The sequence below is a fragment of the Lepisosteus platostomus genome, chromosome 16, assembly GCF_059453375.1.
Source record: "Lepisosteus platostomus isolate fLepPlt1 chromosome 16, fLepPlt1.hap1, whole genome shotgun sequence".
In the NCBI taxonomy this organism is placed as follows: Eukaryota; Metazoa; Chordata; class Actinopteri; order Semionotiformes; family Lepisosteidae; genus Lepisosteus; species Lepisosteus platostomus.
This window is the reverse complement of record NC_142626.1, coordinates 484,625-503,966: the sequence shown is the minus strand read 5'-3', so window position 1 is coordinate 503,966 and position 19,342 is coordinate 484,625. Positions and strand designations below refer to the sequence as shown.

The window sequence follows — 19,342 nt, the reverse complement described above, 5'->3', positions numbered from 1 at the left end:
TACAAAGTCACAATTCTGAGATATAAAGTCGCAATTCTGAGATACAAATACACAATTGCGAGATACCATAGCGCGTTGTTTTTACTCCCCGATAGAAAGGGGCTTTCATACAGGTGTGCCGAAACAGCGTGGAATAAACCGTGTTCCCTATGGAGAAGCGGGAATGTATTTACCACACTCCGTAAGGGCTCTTTAGAAATCCCCCGGGTGATTCTTGAACATAGTGACGAGCTGCGGGAGTTGTTGTCAAGAAAAACAACGCCGTGTGATCTGTACCATAAAACGTGGGTTCATTCGATTCCTCATTCTGTGGCGGAACCAGTTGTTCCGCAAAGTGTGCGTCCTGGGGGACGTATTTTACTGCTGTACCAGCTCCCGCTTCTTCCGGTCCATGCTTCCACCACAAACACCACCGGTGGGCCTCTCGACTCGGCGTGAGTTTTTCCACAGCGACACCAGGACGCTGATCCCGCGCGTGTGCCTCCCACGGTTCCTCCAGCGTGTCTCGCTGCGTGTCGGCCCCCGTCTCGGGATGAAGCTCATCACGCACAACATGCTGACCTCGCACGTGAAGGGGGTCACCAAGGGCTACCCGCTGCTGATTAAAGTAAGGCTGTTAATTACCCCCTGCTCATTAGGGCGCATGTGTTCACGCAAGGACAGTTCATTACAGACCGATACTATGGGGGGGTGTTTTTCAGTTAAAGAAGTTTAAAATAAGTATGACCGCTGGCGCCCAAACTAAACCACTGTACCTTTTAACAGTCTTTACAATAACTGACAATATAGCGAGCACTGCGCTGTTAAAAGTGTGAAGTGTACGACAAAATCTCTCTGTCTTGACGGGCCTCTCTCTGTATCGATTCAGTTCAATTCCAGGTGCTTTATTGGCATGACCGGTGAGTACAATCAGTATTGCCAGAGCAAAACGAATACAGTTCACATGAAACAACAATCTACAGACATTTACAATAAAGACACGGTCATGAGATATTCACATATAAACATTTGGAGCATTGGTGGGAGACAGACTCACTGTTCCTCAGGCTGGGACAGGAGATCACATACTGGACTGCCAGTACCACTGAGTTCCCTCCTCCCTCTCCCAGTAGGATTGGGACCCGTTGTGATTCTGGCAGGTGTGGGAATTCTGGGATTAGATTTCTGAATTTCGGGAAGAATGTTTCTCTAATCCCAGAGTATCTGTCACAGTGCAGTAGGAAGTGCACCTCTGTCTCTATTTCTACCCGTTGGCAGTGGGAGCACAGCCTGTCTTCTCTGGACAGCCAGGTCTGCCTGTGTCCAGTTTCTATGTCCAGGCTGTGGTCACTGAGCCTGTCCTCTCTGGGCAGCCAGGTCTGCCTGTGTCCAGTTTCTATGGCCAGGCTGTGGTCACTGAGCCTGTCCTCTCTGGGCAGCCAGGTCTGCCTGTGTCCAGTGTGTGTGTCCAGGCTGTGGTCACTGAGCCTGTCCTCTCTGGGCAGCCAGGTCTGCCTGTGTCCAGTGTGTGTGTCCAGGCTGTGGTCACTGAGCCTGTACTTCGTCAGGGTCTGTTTCTGTTGTTGTTTCTTATCTTGGTAAAATATTCAGCTAGTGTGTATTGTCTGTTTAAGGTTCTGTAGCATTCCAGTTTGTGTTGTGTTTGTGTGTGTGTGTCCCATTGTGTGAGATATTGCTGTTTGATCTGTGCTGTGATGTGGTGGAGTCTGGGTTGTGGTGCTCTAGCAGTGCTGTCCTGAGGCTGGTTGTGTGTTGTGTGTATTGTGCCGTGATGGGGTTGAGTCTGAGTAACGAGTCTCTCTGTCTCTCTGTCTCCCTGCTCAGGCCACGGAGGTGCAGGTCAGTGAGGTGGAGTTTAACCCGGAGTTCCTGTCCCGGATGATTCCCAAGCTGGAGTGGGGGGTGCTGGTGCAGGCGGCCGACAGCGTGAGTCAGCTGTCCTGTCTCGGAGAGACCGCTGGGGCCGCGGCCGGGCTGTGACCCTCCTCCTTTCTCTCTCTCCAGCTGGGCCACCTGAACGACCTTCCTAACGAGCTGGCTCCTGAGCACGAGAAGGACGAGGAGTTCCTGCGCAGGGTCCACCGCGTGCTGCTGGAGGTGAGCTGGTACTGCGCACACTCACTCTCCCCCTGCACACCCGCCACTCACTCTCCCCTCTCACTCTCCCCCTGCACACCCGCCACTCACTCTCCCCTGCACACCTGCCTCTCACTCTCCCCCTGCACTCTCCCCTCTCACTCTCCCCCTGCACTCTCCCCTCTCACTCTCCCCCTGCACACCCGCCTCTCACTCTCCCCTCTCACTCTCCCCCTGCACACCCGCCTCTCACTCTCCCCTGCACACCCGCCACTCACTCTCCCCTGCACACCCGCCTCTCACTCTCCCCTCTCACTCTCCCCCTGCACACCCGCCTCTCACTCTCCCCTCTCACTCTCCCCTGCACACCCGCCACTCACTCTCCCCTGCACACCTGTCTCTCACTCTCCCCTCTCACTCTCCCCCTGCACTCTCCCCTCTCACTCTCCCCCTGCACACCCGCCTCTCACTCTCCCCTCTCGCTCTCCCCCTGCACACCCGCCTCTCACTCTCCCCTCTCACTCTCCCCTCTCACTCTCCCCTCTCACTGTCCAAAGATGTATCTTGGAAGCTGTAAAGAACTTGGTTTTCCAGGGGTAACCCCCACCTCTCTCTCTCTCTCTCTCTCTCTCTCAGGTGGAGGTGATGGAGGGCAGCCTGCAGTGTCCAGAGTCGGGACACCAGTTCCCCATTACCAAGGGGGTCCCCAACATGCTATTGAGTGAGGATGAGAGTTAGAGAGAATACGTCTGTTCACAGCTACCGACACGAGCCCTGCCCCTGTGTCTGAACCAGCTCTTCACTGTGTGACACTGCCCTGGGGTGTCCAGTGGGGTCAGCGCTGGGGTCACACTGCCCTGGGGTGTCCAGTGGGGTCAGCGCTGGGGTCACACTGCACTGGGATGTCCAGTGGGGTCAGGGCTGGGGTCACACTGCACTGGGGTGTCCAGTGGGGTCAGCGCTGGGGTCAGACTGCACTGGGGTGTCCAGTGGGGTCAGGGCTGGGAGTCACACTGCACTGGGGTGTCCAGTGGGGTCAGTGCTGGGGCTCACACTGCACTGAGGTGTCCAGTGGGGTCAGGGCTGGGGTCACACTGCACTGGGGTGTCCAGCGGGGTCAGGGCTGGGGTCACACTGCACTGGGGTGTCTAGTGGGGTCAGCGCTGGGGCTCACACTGCACTGGGGTGTCCAGTGGGGTCAGTGCTGGGGGTTACACTGCACTGGGGTGTCCAGTGGGGTCAGGGCTGGGCTCTTATATGATCTGCAGAGGCAGACTTGGCCAGTTAATTGATTAACTGATTTAGGACAGGGGCCGCCCGCTGGGGTGGCTGAACAAACCCCTGCCACTGGTCCAGACTGACCCTTGACCCCTCTGGGCAGGCCAGCCTGCTCCTGTGAATGAACTTGCTCCAGACACAGGGGCACTGCTGTCAGCTGCTGTGCTGTAAACTGTATTTATTTTCATCCGTCTTGCTGTGATTTAAATTCGATTTCAGTTTTTTGTCCAGTGTAGGACTGAGACACACCCCGTGTTCTACAAACATGTCGAGTCTGTGAAACAGAAAAAATAAAAGTTAAACTCGACCACCAGCTTCTCTGTGTCCTCAGGTCTTCTTCCACTCTTTCTTGACCTGGACAGGTACGTCAAGGGTACATGTGATAAGGACAGGGAACAGGTGCACAGATCCTGTACAGAGATACAGGTGTGTGGACAGAGAGAGGTCCAGTGGACAGGTGGGTGTGGACAGAGAGAGGTCCAGTGGACAGGTGGGTGTGGACAGAGAGAGGTCCAGTGGACAGGTGTGGGTGTGGACAGAGAGAGGTCCAGTGGACAGGTGGGTGTGGACAGAGAGAGGTCCAGTGGACAGGTGTGGGTGTGGACAGAGAGAGGTCCAGTGGACAGGTGTGGGTGTGGACAGAGAGGTCCAGTGGACAGGTGTGGGTGTGGACAGAGAGAGGTCCAGTGGACAGCTGTGGGTGTGGACAGAGAGAGGTCCAGTGGACAGCTGTGTGTGGACAGAGACAGATACAGTGGACAGCTGTGTGTGGACACAGGGTCAGTTCCACCTACCGTCGAGAGCCGCGTCACACAAGAACACGCCAGACCAGAGGAGCGGTGCGCTCGTGTGGCTTTATTATAAAAAGAAATACAGAGGAGCACAGGAACACACCTGACCCCAGGGACACCAGCAGGAGGCGGGACCAGTCCCGGAGAGGTCGTGGGGAATAAAAATAGATTTCAGCTCTTAAATACATTTCTCTCCCATCATACGGTAATTATTGAATTTCTTCTTCTCTGCTTCCCTCTGGATTAGAATGATCGTTATTACTACTGCTCATATTGATCGATAGCAGGTAAAACCAGTGACGTATAGAGGAGTTATTGCTCTTGTAACACGCACACGCACACGCTAGACAGAGACGAGACCGCAAACCCGTGACGAACTCAGAGTGCTCTTCCCGGTTCAGTACCCGAACCTCTCCAAACGCTGCCCCACGCTGCAGCGGGCCGTCCCAGCCCGGCCGGGCGTCCCGGACCCTGACCCTACAGCGACGAGGCCGGCGGGACAAAGGAAATTATTGCTCTGGAAAACACTGGGGGGGGAAACACAACAGCCTCTCCCCAGCCCGAACCCGGGCTCCTGCGGGGGGGCCAGGCTGGGACAAGGGACCTGCCGTCTTTACACAAAGGGCGTCGGAGGGGTGCGACCAGCAGCACAGCGCGCCTCTCGGGCTGCTGTCAGGAATCCCGCCGGCTGGGCTGTCCCCCCACCCCCTGATCCGGAGCCCAGCGCTGCCTCCACCCTGAACTGCAGGGGGTGCTCTCGGGCGGCTGTCCGGACTCTTCCTCCTGTGTTTTAAAAGGAATCTGGAGGTTTTGCATTCTAAACAGTTTAAAAAAAATAAACAGCAAAAAAAAAAAGTCATTCTTAAATCTGCCCGTGGGAAGTTTCTGAAGCACTGGCTCATTATACACTAGTATACATTATACACAGCTGCAGAGACACAACCGCCCTGAAGAAAACACACACACACACACTTAGACACAAATACACCGTATTCCTACACGATAAGTTACTCTACTCTCCCTATCCCAGTATATATAAAAAGATACATTATTTTGCTTCTGGAAAAACAGTCTTTGTTAAAGCTGGAATTCCTCGCCTGGGGCCCAGGCCTGCTGGCGGAGAGCTGGGATGAGCAGCCAAGCTGCGCACGCGCAGTAGGCCAGTATCACTCCCCGCACGGCAGTGCGATGGCTTGGACAGCAGCAGGAGCCACGGGACTGCCCTGCCCTGTCCTGTCCTGTCCTGCTCCCCTGAGCCACGGCGTGCAAAGTCTGGGCGTCGGCGCTGAACCCCACTCTGTCCCTCAATCCGCGTGTGAGGATGTGCCTGTCCGTCTGTCTGTCAGTCTCTCCGGGTCTGTGAGGATGTGCCTGTCTGTCTATCTGAATCTGAGTGAGGATGTGCCAGTCTGTCTGTCTCTGTCTCCGTCAGGATGGGCCCGGCTGTCTCTCTCTCTAAGTGTGAGTACTTGCCTGTCTCTCTGGCTCTGAGTGTGAGTATGTGCCAGTCTGTCTCTGTCAGGATGATGTGCCTGTCTGTTTCTCTGGCTCTGAGTGTGAGTATGTGCCAGTCTGTCTGTCTGTCTGTCTGTCTGTCTCTTAGCGTGAGTACGTGTCTGTCTGTCTGTCTGCGGACGTTCCTCTGGAACAGCCTCTTCCCTGAAGAATATCCTATGGCCTTGTTCTCCCACACATTCGGGGTCACATGTCTGTCTTCCCCAAACAATCCAGCTGCCTCAGTGAAGGTTGACACTGGGGTCAGGGGTCCAGTATGGCTTTGTCTCTCATTTGGCGGGGGGGGGGGTCTCTCTCCTCTTCCTTCTGGCTGTTGTGCAGAGAGAGAAGGAGGCAGTGGTAGAGCCAGCGGGTGTGGGGAGGTTTCGGGGGGCCGGCAGGGGAAAACGGGGGGTTTGCACTTTAGGTCCCCTGTCTGCCTCTGGGGAAAAGCCCCGATCTCCTACTGCTTCCTTCCTCTCCATCTCTGCCCCACCCTGCGCCCCTCCCTCTCTCCTTACAATCCTTAATCTGACCCAGCTCCTCTCCTTAGCGTCTCACCTGGCCCCACCCCTCACCTCATCTCCCTTCCTCTGGTCCCACCCTCCACCTTATCCCCCCACCTGCCCCCTCTGGCTCCACCCCTCATCTTATCCACTCGCCTGGCCCCTCCCACCTGCCCCCTCTGGCTCCACCCCTCACCTTATCCACTCGCCTGGCCCCTCCCACCTGCCCCTCTGGCCCTGCCCCTCACCTTATCCACTCGCCTGGCCCCTCCCACCTGCCCCTCTGGCCCTGCCCCTCACCTTATCCACTCGCCTGGCCCCTCCCACCTGCCCCTCTTGCCCTGCCCCTCACCTTATCCACTCGCCTGGCCCCTCCCACCTGCCCCTCTGGCCCTGCCCCTCACCTTATCCACTCGCCTGGCCCCTCCCACCTGCCCCTCTGGCCCTGCCCCTCACCTTATCCACTCGCCTGGCCCCTCCCACCTGCCCCTCTGGCCCTGCCCCTCACCTTATCCACTCGCCTGGCCCCGCCCCTTGCCTTTCCCCCTCCCCCTCCGGCCCCGCCCCCCGCCGGGTCAGGGAGAGTCCATCATGGCCTCCAGCATCTCCAGGAAGAGTTTGTGCATGGTCACGCTGCCCTGGCTCTTGATGCTGTAGAAGGCGCTGAGGGCGCGGGCGGCGGTCTGGCGCACGAGGGGCAGCGTGAGCAGCAGGCGCCCCGCCCGCCGCGGGTCCTCGGGCCGCCGCGACGACTCGTAGTCCACCAGCGCCTGGTGCAGCAGGTCCCGCAGCTTCTGGACGGCGTCCACGTCCTCGATGTAGACGGAGTCTGGGGCGAGAGGGAGGGGTGGTGTGAGGAGGGGGGGGCGCCCACTCGCCCGCCTCCCGCCCGCCGCCCGGCGCTCGCTTACCGGAGTTGGTGAGCGCGATGGCCTTCAGCATGACGAACTCCTCGCGGTCCAGCTGCAGGGCGCGGTACCGCCGGGCCAGCTGGGAGACGGCGGCGCTGAGCTCGGTCAGCCCGGCCTGGCGGGACAGCTCCTCGTCCAGCACGAAGTCCTCGGCGAACACCACCTCGTCCTCGCAGCCCAGCGAGCGGTACGCCACACCCAGGACCAGAACCTCCAGCCACACCGACTGCAGAACCGACATCTGATCCGCCAGAGAGAGAGACAGGAACCCTGAGAGAGAGAGAGGGGTCAATACAGACACTGACTGGACACTCCAGTCCATTAACACTGCACTGAGAGAGAGAGGGGTTCATACAGACACACTGACTGGACACTCCAGTACATGAACACTGCACTGAGAGAGAGAGGGGTTAATACAGACACACTGACTGGACACTCCAGTACATTAACACTGCACTGAGAGAGAGAGGGGTTCATACAGACACACTGACTGGACACTCCAGTACATTAACACTGCACTGAGAGAGAGAGAGGGGTCAATACACACACTGACTGGACACTCCAGTACATTAACACTGTACTGAGAGAGAGGGGTTCATACAGACACACTGACTGGACACTCCAGTACATGAACACTGCACTGAGAGAGAGGGGGGTTCATACACACACACTGACTGGACACTCCAGTACATGAACACTGCACTGAGAGAGAGAGGGGTTAATACACACACACTGACTGGACACTCCAGTACATTAACACTGTACTGAGAGAGAGAGAGGGGTTCATACAGACACACTGACTGGACACTCCAGTACATTAACACTGCACTGAGAGAGAGGGGTTCATACAGACACACTGACTGGACACTCCAGTCCATGAACACTATTAACACTGCGCTGAGAGAGGGAGTGGTCAGTACCGGGGATGTGCTTGGCCCAGCTGATGATGACCACGAGCTCGCGGTCAGCCAGGTCACACAGCGTGGACAGCGTGCGCAGGGAGGGGTCCTCCTGCAGGGGGTCGGGCATGGCGAACAGCTTCTCCGGCTCGGCCGCCAGCAGGTGGGACACGATGATGTTGGAGGAGCCTGGGGGCACAGGGGAGAGTCAGCCACCTGCCCCAGGGCGCCCCACCGCTGCCCCGCCTCGCCCCGCCCCCCCCCACTCACCCTCCTTCCTCAGGGGCAGGCTCGGGGCGCTCTGGTACGAGGCACTCTCCACCTCCGGTCGGCGCTTGTACTTCTGTCTGCCACCTCGAACCCGGTCCAGGCGCACCCCTGAGAGCCAGGAAGACCGAGAGTGAGAGAGTGAGGGAGTGCTCACCCTCCTTAGGCATGCCCACTCTCAGAGTGAAGGAGTGAGAGAGTGAGAAAGAGTGCTCACCCTCCTTCAGCATGCCCACTCTCAGAGTGCAGGAGTGAGAGAGTGAAAGAGAGTGCTCAGCCTCCTTCAGCATGCCCACTCTCAGAGTGCAGGAGTGAGAGAGTGAAAGAGAGTGCTCACCCTCCTTAGGCATGCCCACTCTCAGAGTGCAGGAGTGAGAGAGTGAAAGAGAGTGCTCAGTCTCCTTCAGCATGCCCACTCTCAGAGTGCAGGAGTGAGAGAGTGAAAGAGAGTGCTCAGCCTCCTTCAGCATGCCCACTCTCAGAGTGCAGGAGTGAGAGAGTGAAAGAGAGTGCTCACCCTCCTTCAGCATGCCCACTCTCAGAGTGAAGGAGTGAGAGAGTGAGAGAGTGAGAGAGTGAGAAAGAGTGCTCACCCTCCTTCAGCATGCCCACTCTCAGAGTGCAGGAGTGAGAGAGTGAAAGAGAGTGAAAGAGAGTGCTCACCCTCCTTCAGCATGCCCACTCTCAGAGTGCAGGAGTGAGAGAGTGAGAGAGTGAGAAAGAGTGCTCACCCTCCTTCAGCATGCCCACTCTCAGAGTGCAGGAGTGAGAGAGTGAAAGAGAGTGAAAGAGAGTGAAAGAGAGTGCTCACCCTCCTTCAGCATGCCCACTCTCAGAGTGCAGGAGTGAGAGAGTGAGAGAGTGAGAAAGAGTGCTCACCCTCCTTCAGCATGCCCACTCTCAGAGTGCAGGAGTGAGAGAGTGAGAGAGTGAGAAAGAGTGCTCACCCTCCTTCAGCATGCCCACTCTCAGAGTGCAGGAGTGAGAGAGTGAGAGAGTGAGAGAGAGTGCTCACCCTCCTTCAGCATGCCCACTCTCAGAGTGCAGGAGTGAGAGAGTGAGAAAGAGTGCTCACCCTCCTTCAGCATGCCCACTCTCAGGCACTTGGTGAAGCGACAGGCCTGACAGGCTTTGCGCCGGCGCTTCGTTATCTCACACTCGTTAGAGGCCGGACAGCTGTACTCGATATTGCCTGAGGGGGAGAGCAGAGCAGAGCAGAGCATCAGTGCACCAGTATCAGACCATTACCAGACCAGTACCACAGGAGAGACACATGGGCAGAGGATCAGTGCACCAGTACCAGACCAGTATCACAGGAGAGACACATGGGCAGAGGATCAGTGCACCATTACCAGACAAGTACCACAGGAGAGACACATGGGCAGAGGATCAGTGCACCAGTATCAGACCAGTACCACAGGAGAGACACATAGGCAGAGTATCAGTGCACCAGTACCAGACCAGTATCACAGGAGAGACACATGGGCAGAGTATCAGTGCACCAGTACCAGACCAGTATCACAGGAGAGACACATGGGCAGAGTATCAGTGCACCATTACCAGACCAGTACCACAGGAGAGACACATGGGCAGAGGATCAGTGCACCAGTATCAGACCAGTACCACAGGAGAGACACATAGGCAGAGTATCAGTGCACCAGTACCAGACCAGTATCACAGGAGAGACACATGGGCAGAGTATCAGTGCACCAGTACCAGACCAGTACCACAGGAGAGACACATGGGCAGAGTATCAGTGCACCAGTACCAGACCAGTATCAGACCAGTACCACAGGAGAGACACATGGGCAGAGTATCAGTATATCAGCATAACAGTCTCAGAGCTCTGGACCGGAGTACCGATCGATCCGTCTCGGAGCTCTGGACCGGAGTACCGATCGATCAGTCTCAGAGCTCTGGACCGGAGTACCGATCGATCAGTCTCAGAGCTCTGGACCGGAGTACCGATCGATCCGTCTCGGAGCTCAGGACCGGAGTACCGATCGATCCGTCTCGGAGCTCTGGACCGGAGTACCGATCGATCAGTCTCGGAGCTCAGGACCGGAGTACCGATCGATCCGTCTCGGAGCTCAGGACCGGAGTACCGATCGATCCGTCTCGGAGCTCTGGACCGGAGTACCGATCGATCAGTCTCAGAGCTCTGGACCGGAGTACCGATCGATCAGTCTCGGAGCTCAGGACCGGAGTACCGATCGATCCGTCTCGGAGCTCTGGACCGGAGTACCGATCGATCAGTCTCAGAGCTCTGGACCGGCGTACCGATCGATCAGTCTCAGAGCTCTGGACCGGCGTACCGATCGATCCGTCTCGGAGCTCTGGACCGGAGTACCGATCGATCGGTCTCGGAGCTCTGGACCGGAGTACCGATCGATCAGTCTCGGAGCTCTGGACCGGAGTACCGATCGATCCGTCTCAGAGCTCAGGACCGGAGTACCGATCGATCAGCCCGAGAGCCCCGCTCCCTCGCTCACCCTGAATGGTCCTCTTGAAGAAGGCCTTGCACGCCTCGCACGAGGCCACGCCGTAGTGATACCCCGAGGCCACGTCTCCGCACACCAGGCACAGGCGCTTGGGCAGCGTGCTCAGGCCGTACTTGCAGCGCCCCCCGGAGACCGGGCCCTCCTCCGCGCCGCCGCCCTCGTCCTTGAAGTGGCAGCGCAGGGGCGGGGTGTAGGGCGGGGGGGAGTAGCGCCCGGCGCCCCCCTCGCCCCCCCCGCTGTGGCTGGAGTCCGAGGACCCCCCCGGGCTGTGCCGGCCCCCCGCCTCCGGGCTGGAGGGCTCCGCCTTGATGTAGAGCTCAGACTGGCCGTCCCGGGACGCCATGACTGCGGAGACAGGGAGAGGGGCAGGGTCAGAGGGCACAGGGGGCACTGGGGACACTGCAGATACCGCAGACAGACACAGGGGACACTGCAGATACCGCGGACACAGAGGACACCGAAGATGCCGCAGACAGACACAGAGGGCACAGCGGACACTGGCGATACTGCAGACACAGGGGGCACCGCAGATACTGCAGACAGACACAGCGGACACTGGCGATACTGCAGACACAGGGGGCACCGCAGATACTGCAGACAGACACAGTGGACACTGGCGATACTGCAGACACAGGGGACACTGCAGATACTGCAGACAGACACAGCGGACACTGGCGATACTGCAGACACAGGGGGCACCGCAGATACTGCAGACAGACACAGTGGACACTGGCGATACTGCAGACACAGGGGACACTGCAGATACTGCAGACAGACACAGTGGACACTGGCGATACTGCAGACACAGGGGACACTGCAGATACTGCAGACAGACACAGCGGACACTGGCAATACTGCAGACACAGGGGGCACCACGGGCACAGGGGGCACCGCAGATACTGCAGACAGACACAGTGGACACTGGCGATACTGCAGACACAGGGGACACTGCAGATACTGCAGACAGACACAGCGGACACTGGCGATACTGCAGACACAGGGGGGCACCACGGGCACAGGGGACACAGGGGGCACCGCAGATACTGCAGACAGACACAGTGGACACTGGCGATACTGCAGACACAGGGGACACTGCAGATACTGCAGACAGACACAGCGGACACTGGCGATACTGCAGACACAGGGGGCACCACGGGCACAGGGGGCACCGCAGATACTGCAGACAGACACAGCGGACACTGGCGATACTGCAGACACAGGGGGGCACCACGGGCACAGGGGACACAGGGGGCACTGCAGATACCACTGACACAGGGGACACAGGGGGCACTGCAGATACCACTGACACAGGGGACACAGGGGGCACTGCAGATGCCGCAGACAGACACAGGGGGGCACCACGGGCACCGCGGACCGGCTGCCAGACACCACTGATCCCTGGCGGAGCAGGACCAGGCTGGGATGATCCGCAGAAGAGCCGGATCAACCCCTGGGCTCGAGACCAACGGGCACACAGGACTGACCGGGTCAATCACTTCCACCAGGAGAGAGGGAGAGGGAGACAGGAGAGAGGAGAGAGGACAGAGGGAGACAGGAGAGAGGAGGGGGGAGAGGGAGACAGGAGAGAGGGGAAAGGACAGAGGGAGACAGGAGAGAGGCAGAGGGAGCACAGAGTCCTCACCGTGCCGCCGTCGCACTTCCTGTCCCGACCGACGTCACAGCCACCCGCCAGGGCCCACGCCACGCCCGCACCGACAGCGAACCCCCCCTCCACTCCACCCCACAGACACGCGAAACGCGAGACCCGAGGTCACAGCGCTGAAGCCGCGGGAACAGCTCACGGACACGCACCTCCCTCGGAAACTCAAAGCCCCCTTCCTCGACTCGACCCAGCGTTTCTCCTCTCACTCGGCTCCAACGCAGAATCCCGGCCGCCAGGCCGCCATATGTCCGTGCAACAGCACCAGCACGGCGGCTCGCCGGCTCTTGAATATTCATGAGGGACCGCAGCTTAGAGCCGGGACGTGATTGGCTGCCCGGCGGCAGCAAGGCAGCCAGCGTCACAAGAGCGCAGGCGCCTAATCAATATTAATAAGGGGGCCGGCGCTGATTGGGCAAGGAGGCACTCTAACATAAATATTCATAAGGGGGCAGATAGGGACGGGGGAAGGGGGCGTTGGCGGAAGTGAGGTGGATTTGTGATTGGGAAATAGAGAGCGGGCGGTCACGTGAAGCCTGAAAATCGTTTACTGTTTATTTTGCGGTTGGGTGGAAAAAAACGTGAGGGTGGTTGGTTGGGGGGGGGGGAAGAGATTGTTTTAAAGCTTCCAGCGCGCACGCAGAGGTTATAATTAAAACGCATTACTGGATAGGAGTTAAATGACACGTTCCACACTCTAAACAATCTCAACTGTGTTCAGGGCATTCCAGCACCTTCCTGGGAAGACGTGTCCTTACATGGGAACAGAGCTGAGCGGCGGGTACCTGCGTGTGTGGCGGTGTGTGTGCGTCTCTCTCTCAGCGATCTCTGTCCATCAGCAGACCTGGGGGGGGAGAGAGAGAGAGAGTCGCTCATCAGCAGAGCCCAGCGCCTCACAGAGCCTGGCAGACACACTCACAGGCACCCCCAACACCCACACGGGGGCGCTGTCACTGCACTGAAGGGGTACAGTGTGACCCAGACTGGACCAGTGATCTCTGGACTGTAGGGGTACAGTGTGACCCAGACTGGACAGTGATCTCTGGACTGTAGGGGTACAGTGTGACCCAGACTGGACTGTAGGGGTACAGTTTGACCCAGACTGGACCAGTGATCTCTGGACTGTAGGGGTACAGTTTGACCCAGACTGGACCAGTGATCTCTGGACTGTAGGGGTACAGTGTGACCCAGACTGGACCAGTGATCTCTGGACTGTAGGGGTACAGTGTGACCCAGACTGGACAGTGATCTCTGGACTGTAGGGGTACAGTGTGACCCAGACTGGACTGTAGGGGTACAGTGTGACCCAGACTGGACCAGTGATCTCTGGACTGTAGGGGTACAGTGTGACCCAGACTGGACAGTGATCTCTGGACTGGAGGGGTACAGTGTGACCCAGACTGGACTGTAGGGGTACAGTGTGACCCAGACTGGACAGTGATCTCTGGACTGGAGGGTTACAGTGTGACCCAGACTGAACCAGCGATCTCTGGACTGTAGGGGTACAGTGTGACCCAGACTGGACTGTAGGGGTACAGTGTGACCCAGACTGGACTGTAGGGGTACAGTGTGACCCAGACTGAACCAGCGATCTCTGGACTGTAGGGGTACAATCCAACCTAAGACTGAAGCTGGTCTCATCCTGCAGTAGAATCTGACAGTCTGCTCGAGAGCTTCAGGTCAGTTCAGTTCAGTTCAGTTCAGACCTGCGCAGACATGACCAAACGAGCTCGACAGGCCTGATGGGCTCTTGTTGTTTCGAACTGTATGTTCCCACACTCCCTTGAGACACAGTCAGACAATCTCACCCTTCTCCCCCCACTGCAGGACTCGCAGGGAGAGCCCTGGGGGACACAGCGCAGGCCAGGGGGCAGCACGGCCCAGAGGACACGACACAGCGCAGGCCAGGGGGCAGCACGGCCCAGAGGACACGACACAGCGCAGGCCAGGGGACACGACACAGCGCAGGCCAGGGGACACGACACAGCGCAGGCCAGGGGGCAGCACGGCCCAGAGGACACGACACAGCGCAGGCCAGGGGACACAGCGCAGCCCAGAGGACATGACACAGTGCAGGCCAGGGGGCAGCACGGCCCAGAGGACACGACACAGCGCAGGCCAGGGGACACGACACAGCGCAGGCCAGGGGGCAGCACGGCCCAGAGGACACGACACAGCGCAGGCCAGGGGGCAGCACGGCCCAGAGGACACGACACAGCGCAGGCCAGGGGACACGACACAGTGCAGGCCAGGGGGCAGCACGGCCCAGAGGACACGACACAGCGCAGGCCAGGGGACACAGCGCAGCCCAGAGGACACGACACAGCGCAGGCCAGGGGACACAGCGCGGCCCAGAGGACACGACACAGCCCAGGCCAGGGGACACAGCGCAGACAATGCTGATGGAATGGGGTAGCCCTTGCGGGCAGGTCAGTGGGAGAGGGTTGCCCAACACACACACACACACACACACACACACACACACACACACACACACACACACACACACACTCTTGAGCTCTCAGAGAGGCACTTTCCAAAGGTCAGCGTCTTCGCTGGAGCCTGGAGAGATGCTCACACACTGTGCAGTATTAACACACACACTGTACACCCACACAGTAATGTACCGTGTACGCAGTATTCACACACACACATTAACACACTGTACACACTCGCAGTAACACACTGTACACACATGCTGTACTCACACACATTAACACACCGTACACACACGCAGTAAAATACCGTGCACGCAGTATTAACACACACACTGTACACACACACAGTAACATACTGTACACACACGCATATTAACACATACTCTACACACACGTATGGTACACGCACATCACACACATAGTAACGCACATACAGTAAGGCACACAGACGCACTGTCACAGAGACAGGTGGAGGGCAGGTCAGAAGGTCAGACACACAGGTGGTGGGGAGCGGGTCACGGGTCAGACTGGGATGCAGGTCAGAGGTCAGACGACAGGCGCAGTCCCCCTCCAGAGCTGCAGAGGGAAGGGGATGTGTCACTACGTCCTAAAATAGCGCCGCTCTGCAGCTCTCCGGCCGGCTATTTGCGGAGCGGGGCTGCGGTATTTATAGGCACGGCGCTCCGCTGGCGTGGAAAAAAAAAAAACTCACGCAAGGAATTTGACCCGACACAGTACACTGAGCTCTGAACTCCACAGCGCGCAGTCTGCCGGCCAGCGGTTACTCATTAACCCCAGTACCGGCCTGAGCTGCGCTGGTACCCCCACCTCCCGGACCGGACCCGACCGGACCGGACCGGCTCACATCACACCTCGCCGGTCAGGGATGCTCTCGGCAGCCCGGGGCGCCCGGGAGGGGGGTGGAGGTGTGAGCGGGGTCATCCCAGCGGTCCAGTGCTGTCAAAACACGGGGACGCGGCGACACGTCACGACCGGGGAAACTGCGCGAGTCGCCGCGGCGGCCGGCGGGGTGACCCCTGCGCCCGGGCGCGAGCCGCCCGGGGCCCACGCCGGCAGCACGCGCCGCGAGCCGGCACGAGGGCGCCCCGGCCGCTGCGGCGACTCTCGCGGCGAGTGTGAGGTCAACACGAGCGACACGGACACCCCATCCGCGACCCCCCGCGCGGCCGCACTCACCGGCCCCGAGGTCGCCATCGTCCCCGGCGAATCTGCAGCCCAGCGCCGAGTCTCACCGGCGCATCGCTCCAGCCCCGAGCCGGAGCCTCTGCTCGAGTCCACGGACACTGGCCGGCGGCTCCTCTCCGCGGCGCGGTTCGGCGCGGGTTCTGGGGATGCGTGGTCCGGGGGGTCGGGACCCGAGCTCTGCACCGACTGCACACAAGCCGCCGCTCCGCTCCTCTCACTACTGCGAGCCCCGCGCGTCCGTGCGCACTGCGCGTGCGGCTCCCCTCCCCTCGCCAGCACCGGGCCGGCCCGAGCCAGCGCGCTCCCCCCCCCCCCGCGCTGACGCACGAGCTTTAACCACTGCGGCGCCGCCGGAGCGCGTGAGATCTGACGCCGTGTTTCCAGCGTCACGCCGGTCAAGTGATCGATACCCCAGCCGGTCAAGTGATCGATACCCCAGCCGGACCGAGCCAGCTGCCGGGAGACACAGACCTCTCGGAATCTGCGACACGTTTCACCTTCGCATTTACAAACCCGGCAAGCTAACCTGTCAGAACTCTCTAGGACTAATAACGCCCGGGGCAGTTCCTGACGGGGGGAGTGGGCGTGCTGCCCCCTCCTGGGGGTGAGGCGTGAAAGGCGCTATAAAACAGTGTCTCCTGGTCCTGGAGGGACGGTCTCCTCCTGCCTGTGCTCAGACTCGCAGGCTGCCTGACTGCACCTCACTGAGGGGGCAGAGCTGGATTTCCATCTGTTCCTGCTGCTACAGGCCCAGTGGGGTCGGTACCGGTATCACCCAGTACCAGAACCGCCCTCACTCAGGTCTGCTGCCCGACCTGGATCTGTACCAGGTATCACCCCTGTACCAGTACCAGAACCGCCCTCAGTCAGGTCTGCTGCCTGACCCGGATCTGTACCAGGTATCACCCCTGTACCAGTACCAGAACCGCCCTCACTCAGGTCTGCTGCCCGACCTGGATCTGTACCAGGTATCACCCCTGTACCAGTACCAGAACCGCCCTCACTCAGGTCTGCTGCCCGACCCGGATCTGTACCAGGTATCACCCCTGTACCTGTACCAGAACCGCCCTCACTCAGGTCTGCTGCCCGACCCGGATCTGTACCAGGTATCACCCCTGTACCAGTACCAGAACCGCCCTCACTCAGGTCTGCTGCCCGACCCGGAACCCCGCCGGGCCTGCACAAGAGTCTTGTGGGCGTGTCCAATACAGCACCGCCCCCAGCGTGGGCGTGTCCAATACAGCACCGCCCCCAGCGTGGGCGTGCCCCGCACGGAGCCACACCCACCGAGCCTGTCCCCCACCAGCAGGTCAGAGCTGTGTTTCTCCGGAGTTCCTGGGGGGCCGGTGTCTCCAGTCTCTGCCACACCCCCCGCCCCCAGTAAGAATCAAATTCTGGTCTGGTTGATTAATTAACAGCATAATTGTTAGCCCTCCTCTGCAGGCTTGAAGGTGTTTTTGGGTCCCATGACTGGAGCTCATTTTTGTACTAATCAGCAATAAAAGAGTAGGAACTGTCAGTGCTGCTGCGTTGTTACCGATGTTAACAGCGTCGAGAGCATCAGAGGCGGACTGTTCACTGGAGGCCGGGCCAGAGTGGGGCTGGTGAGACTGGGTGACCTGTGTTGCTCACGGCGAGGTCAGTTTCAGAGGTCACAGGAGTGTAGGGAGCCCCCCCTCACCCCAGTACTTCATACCGCTAATACTGCTGCTGCTGGATACTCAGACGTGAAGAGCATTACGAATGTTCCTTAACTTGCATTGAAAATGTGTCATCTGTTAAACGTGTAAAAAGACTTTTACTGCTGCTGCTGGATTATTACTGATACTGCTGCTGCTGTTAATAGTACTGCTGCTGTTACTGCTGGATTATTACTGATACTGCTGCTGCTGCTGTTAATAGTACTGCTGCTGTTACTGCGAGAGTGTGTCACAGAGTGTGTGTGTGTCAGTGTGTGTGAGAGTGTGTCACAGAGTGTGTGTGTGTCAGTCTGTGTGAGAGAGTGTGTCACAGAGTCTGTGTGTGTGTCAGTGTGTCACAGAGTCTGTGTGAGAGAGTGTGTCACAGAGTCTGTGTGTGTGTCAGTGTGTCACAGAGTCTGTGTGTGTGTCAGTGTGTCACAGAGTCTGTGTGTGAGAGTGTGTGTGTGAGAGTGTGTCACAGAGTCTGTGTGTGAGAGTGTGTGTGTGAGAGTGTGTCACAGAGTCTGTGTGTGAGAGTGTGTGTGTGAGAGTGTGTCACAGAGTCTGTGTGTGAGAGTGTGTGTGTGAGAGTGTCACAGAGTCTGTGTGTGTATCAGTGTGTGTGTGTTACAGTCAGCATGTTTGAAAGAATTACATGCAGGTAGTAAAACTCAAAATACAAACTGAGCTAGAAGAGCAGTTTCACAGGCACACAGAAGCTCAGGAGACAGAGTGAAAAGTGCAGAATTTAACTGAGACCTTGTCTTAGAATTGTATAGCACACTACTAACGTCTTGCTTAGAATATTGTGTACGACTGTGATCAACATGTTATAGAAAAAAAAACATTTCTGAGTCAGTCCAGAGAACAGGAATCAGACCCATTAAGGTTAAGGCCCGTTAAGGGAATGAACACTGACAGGCTGGAGGAACTGAGTCTCTTTAGTCTGGAAGGAGGGTCCCACACTGACAGACTGGAGGAACCGAGTCTCTTTAGTCTAGAGGGAGGGTCCCACACTGACAGGCTGGAGGAACTGAGTCTCTTTAGTCTGGAAGGAGGGTCCCACACTGATAGGCTGGAGGAACTGAGTCTCTTTAGTCTGGAGGGAGTGTCCCACACTGACAGGCTGGAGGAACTGAGTCTCTTTAGTCTGGAGGGAATAAAATATACGGACTGACTGAGTAGAATGAGCTGCCAGGACATGATGGTGAAGCTGCTTTCTTTCAGGAAACAGGACTGGGATCCCGAGTTCAATGAGCTCCTGAGCCGAGACAGTCAGAGGAGCTGCAGTAGGTGCTGCTACAAAGAGGAGAGAGAGGGAGAGAGGGGGAGAGAGAGGGAGAGAGAGGGTGAGAGAGGGAGAGAGTGGGGGTGAGAACGGAGATGCAGTGAGAGGGGAGGAGGAGAGAAAGCGGAGATCAGCCTCTCTCCCAGTGACCTTCAGTCAAGGTCACCTCTGTACTCAGCACAGCGGAGGGAGTGAGTGCGAGTCCTGGAACAGCCCACAGCACCCTCCCTCCGCGGAACAGCAGCAGGCTGGTCCCACTACTGCCCTGCCTCCCGCAAGCGCTCGGTGTCCAGCTGAGCTGACCCGCAGGGCAAGACGGGAAGGGTTCTGGGTAGAGGAGCCCAG

General features: G+C 58.4%; 4 protein-coding genes and 1 long non-coding RNA gene across 6 annotated transcripts in view; 1 reads left to right on the top strand and 4 right to left on the bottom strand.

The window, feature by feature from the left end:
• The first annotated feature begins 335 nt into the window (after positions 1 to 335).
• trmt112 (tRNA methyltransferase activator subunit 11-2) lies at positions 336 to 3,667 on the top strand. Its single transcript, XM_088609114.1, has 4 exons — positions 336 to 607; positions 1,825 to 1,926; positions 2,005 to 2,097; positions 2,713 to 3,667. Exons 1-4 carry the CDS (start codon positions 392 to 394, stop codon positions 2,812 to 2,814), a joined length of 513 nt encoding a protein of 170 aa, XP_088465240.1. The 5' UTR covers positions 336 to 391; the 3' UTR covers positions 2,815 to 3,667.
• On the bottom strand, positions 869 to 3,116 carry LOC148646535 (uncharacterized). The gene is made up of 2 exons (XR_015927757.1): positions 2,968 to 3,116; positions 869 to 2,928 (listed from the first exon to the last, which is right to left on the bottom strand). It is a non-coding gene; the product is annotated as an uncharacterized LOC148646535 (long non-coding RNA).
• A 522-nt stretch (positions 3,668 to 4,189) lies between the features above and the next one.
• On the bottom strand, positions 4,190 to 11,068 carry esrra (estrogen-related receptor alpha). Of its 2 annotated transcripts, XM_088609093.1 has the most exons (6): positions 10,715 to 11,068; positions 9,298 to 9,414; positions 8,226 to 8,333; positions 7,977 to 8,144; positions 7,057 to 7,326; positions 4,190 to 6,974 (listed from the first exon to the last, which is right to left on the bottom strand). In XM_088609093.1, exons 1-6 carry the CDS (start codon positions 11,064 to 11,066, stop codon positions 6,721 to 6,723), a joined length of 1,269 nt encoding a protein of 422 aa, XP_088465219.1. In that variant the 5' UTR covers positions 11,067 to 11,068; the 3' UTR covers positions 4,190 to 6,720. The 2 variants fall into 2 exon arrangements, with proteins under 2 accessions (XP_088465219.1, XP_088465220.1); XM_088609094.1 differs by lacking the exons at positions 9,298 to 9,414; positions 10,715 to 11,068 and adding an exon at positions 8,440 to 8,767.
• A 2,073-nt stretch (positions 11,069 to 13,141) lies between these two features.
• On the bottom strand, positions 13,142 to 17,721 carry LOC148646532 (uncharacterized). The gene is made up of 4 exons (XM_088609017.1): positions 17,709 to 17,721; positions 17,274 to 17,386; positions 16,019 to 16,648; positions 13,142 to 13,227 (listed from the first exon to the last, which is right to left on the bottom strand). The coding sequence occupies exons 1-4, from the start codon at positions 17,719 to 17,721 to the stop codon at positions 13,219 to 13,221; spliced, it is 765 nt and encodes a 254-aa protein (XP_088465143.1). The 3' UTR covers positions 13,142 to 13,218.
• Positions 17,722 to 18,836: 1,115 nt separating this feature from the next.
• The window catches only part of LOC148646531 (uncharacterized), a 3,647-nt gene continuing 3,141 nt past the window's right edge, over positions 18,837 to 19,342 (bottom strand). The window contains exon 3 of the mRNA XM_088609116.1: positions 18,837 to 19,008. Within this exon, the coding sequence (XP_088465242.1) occupies positions 18,985 to 19,008 (24 nt within the window). The 3' untranslated portion in view covers positions 18,837 to 18,984. The remainder of the gene's footprint in view (positions 19,009 to 19,342) is intronic.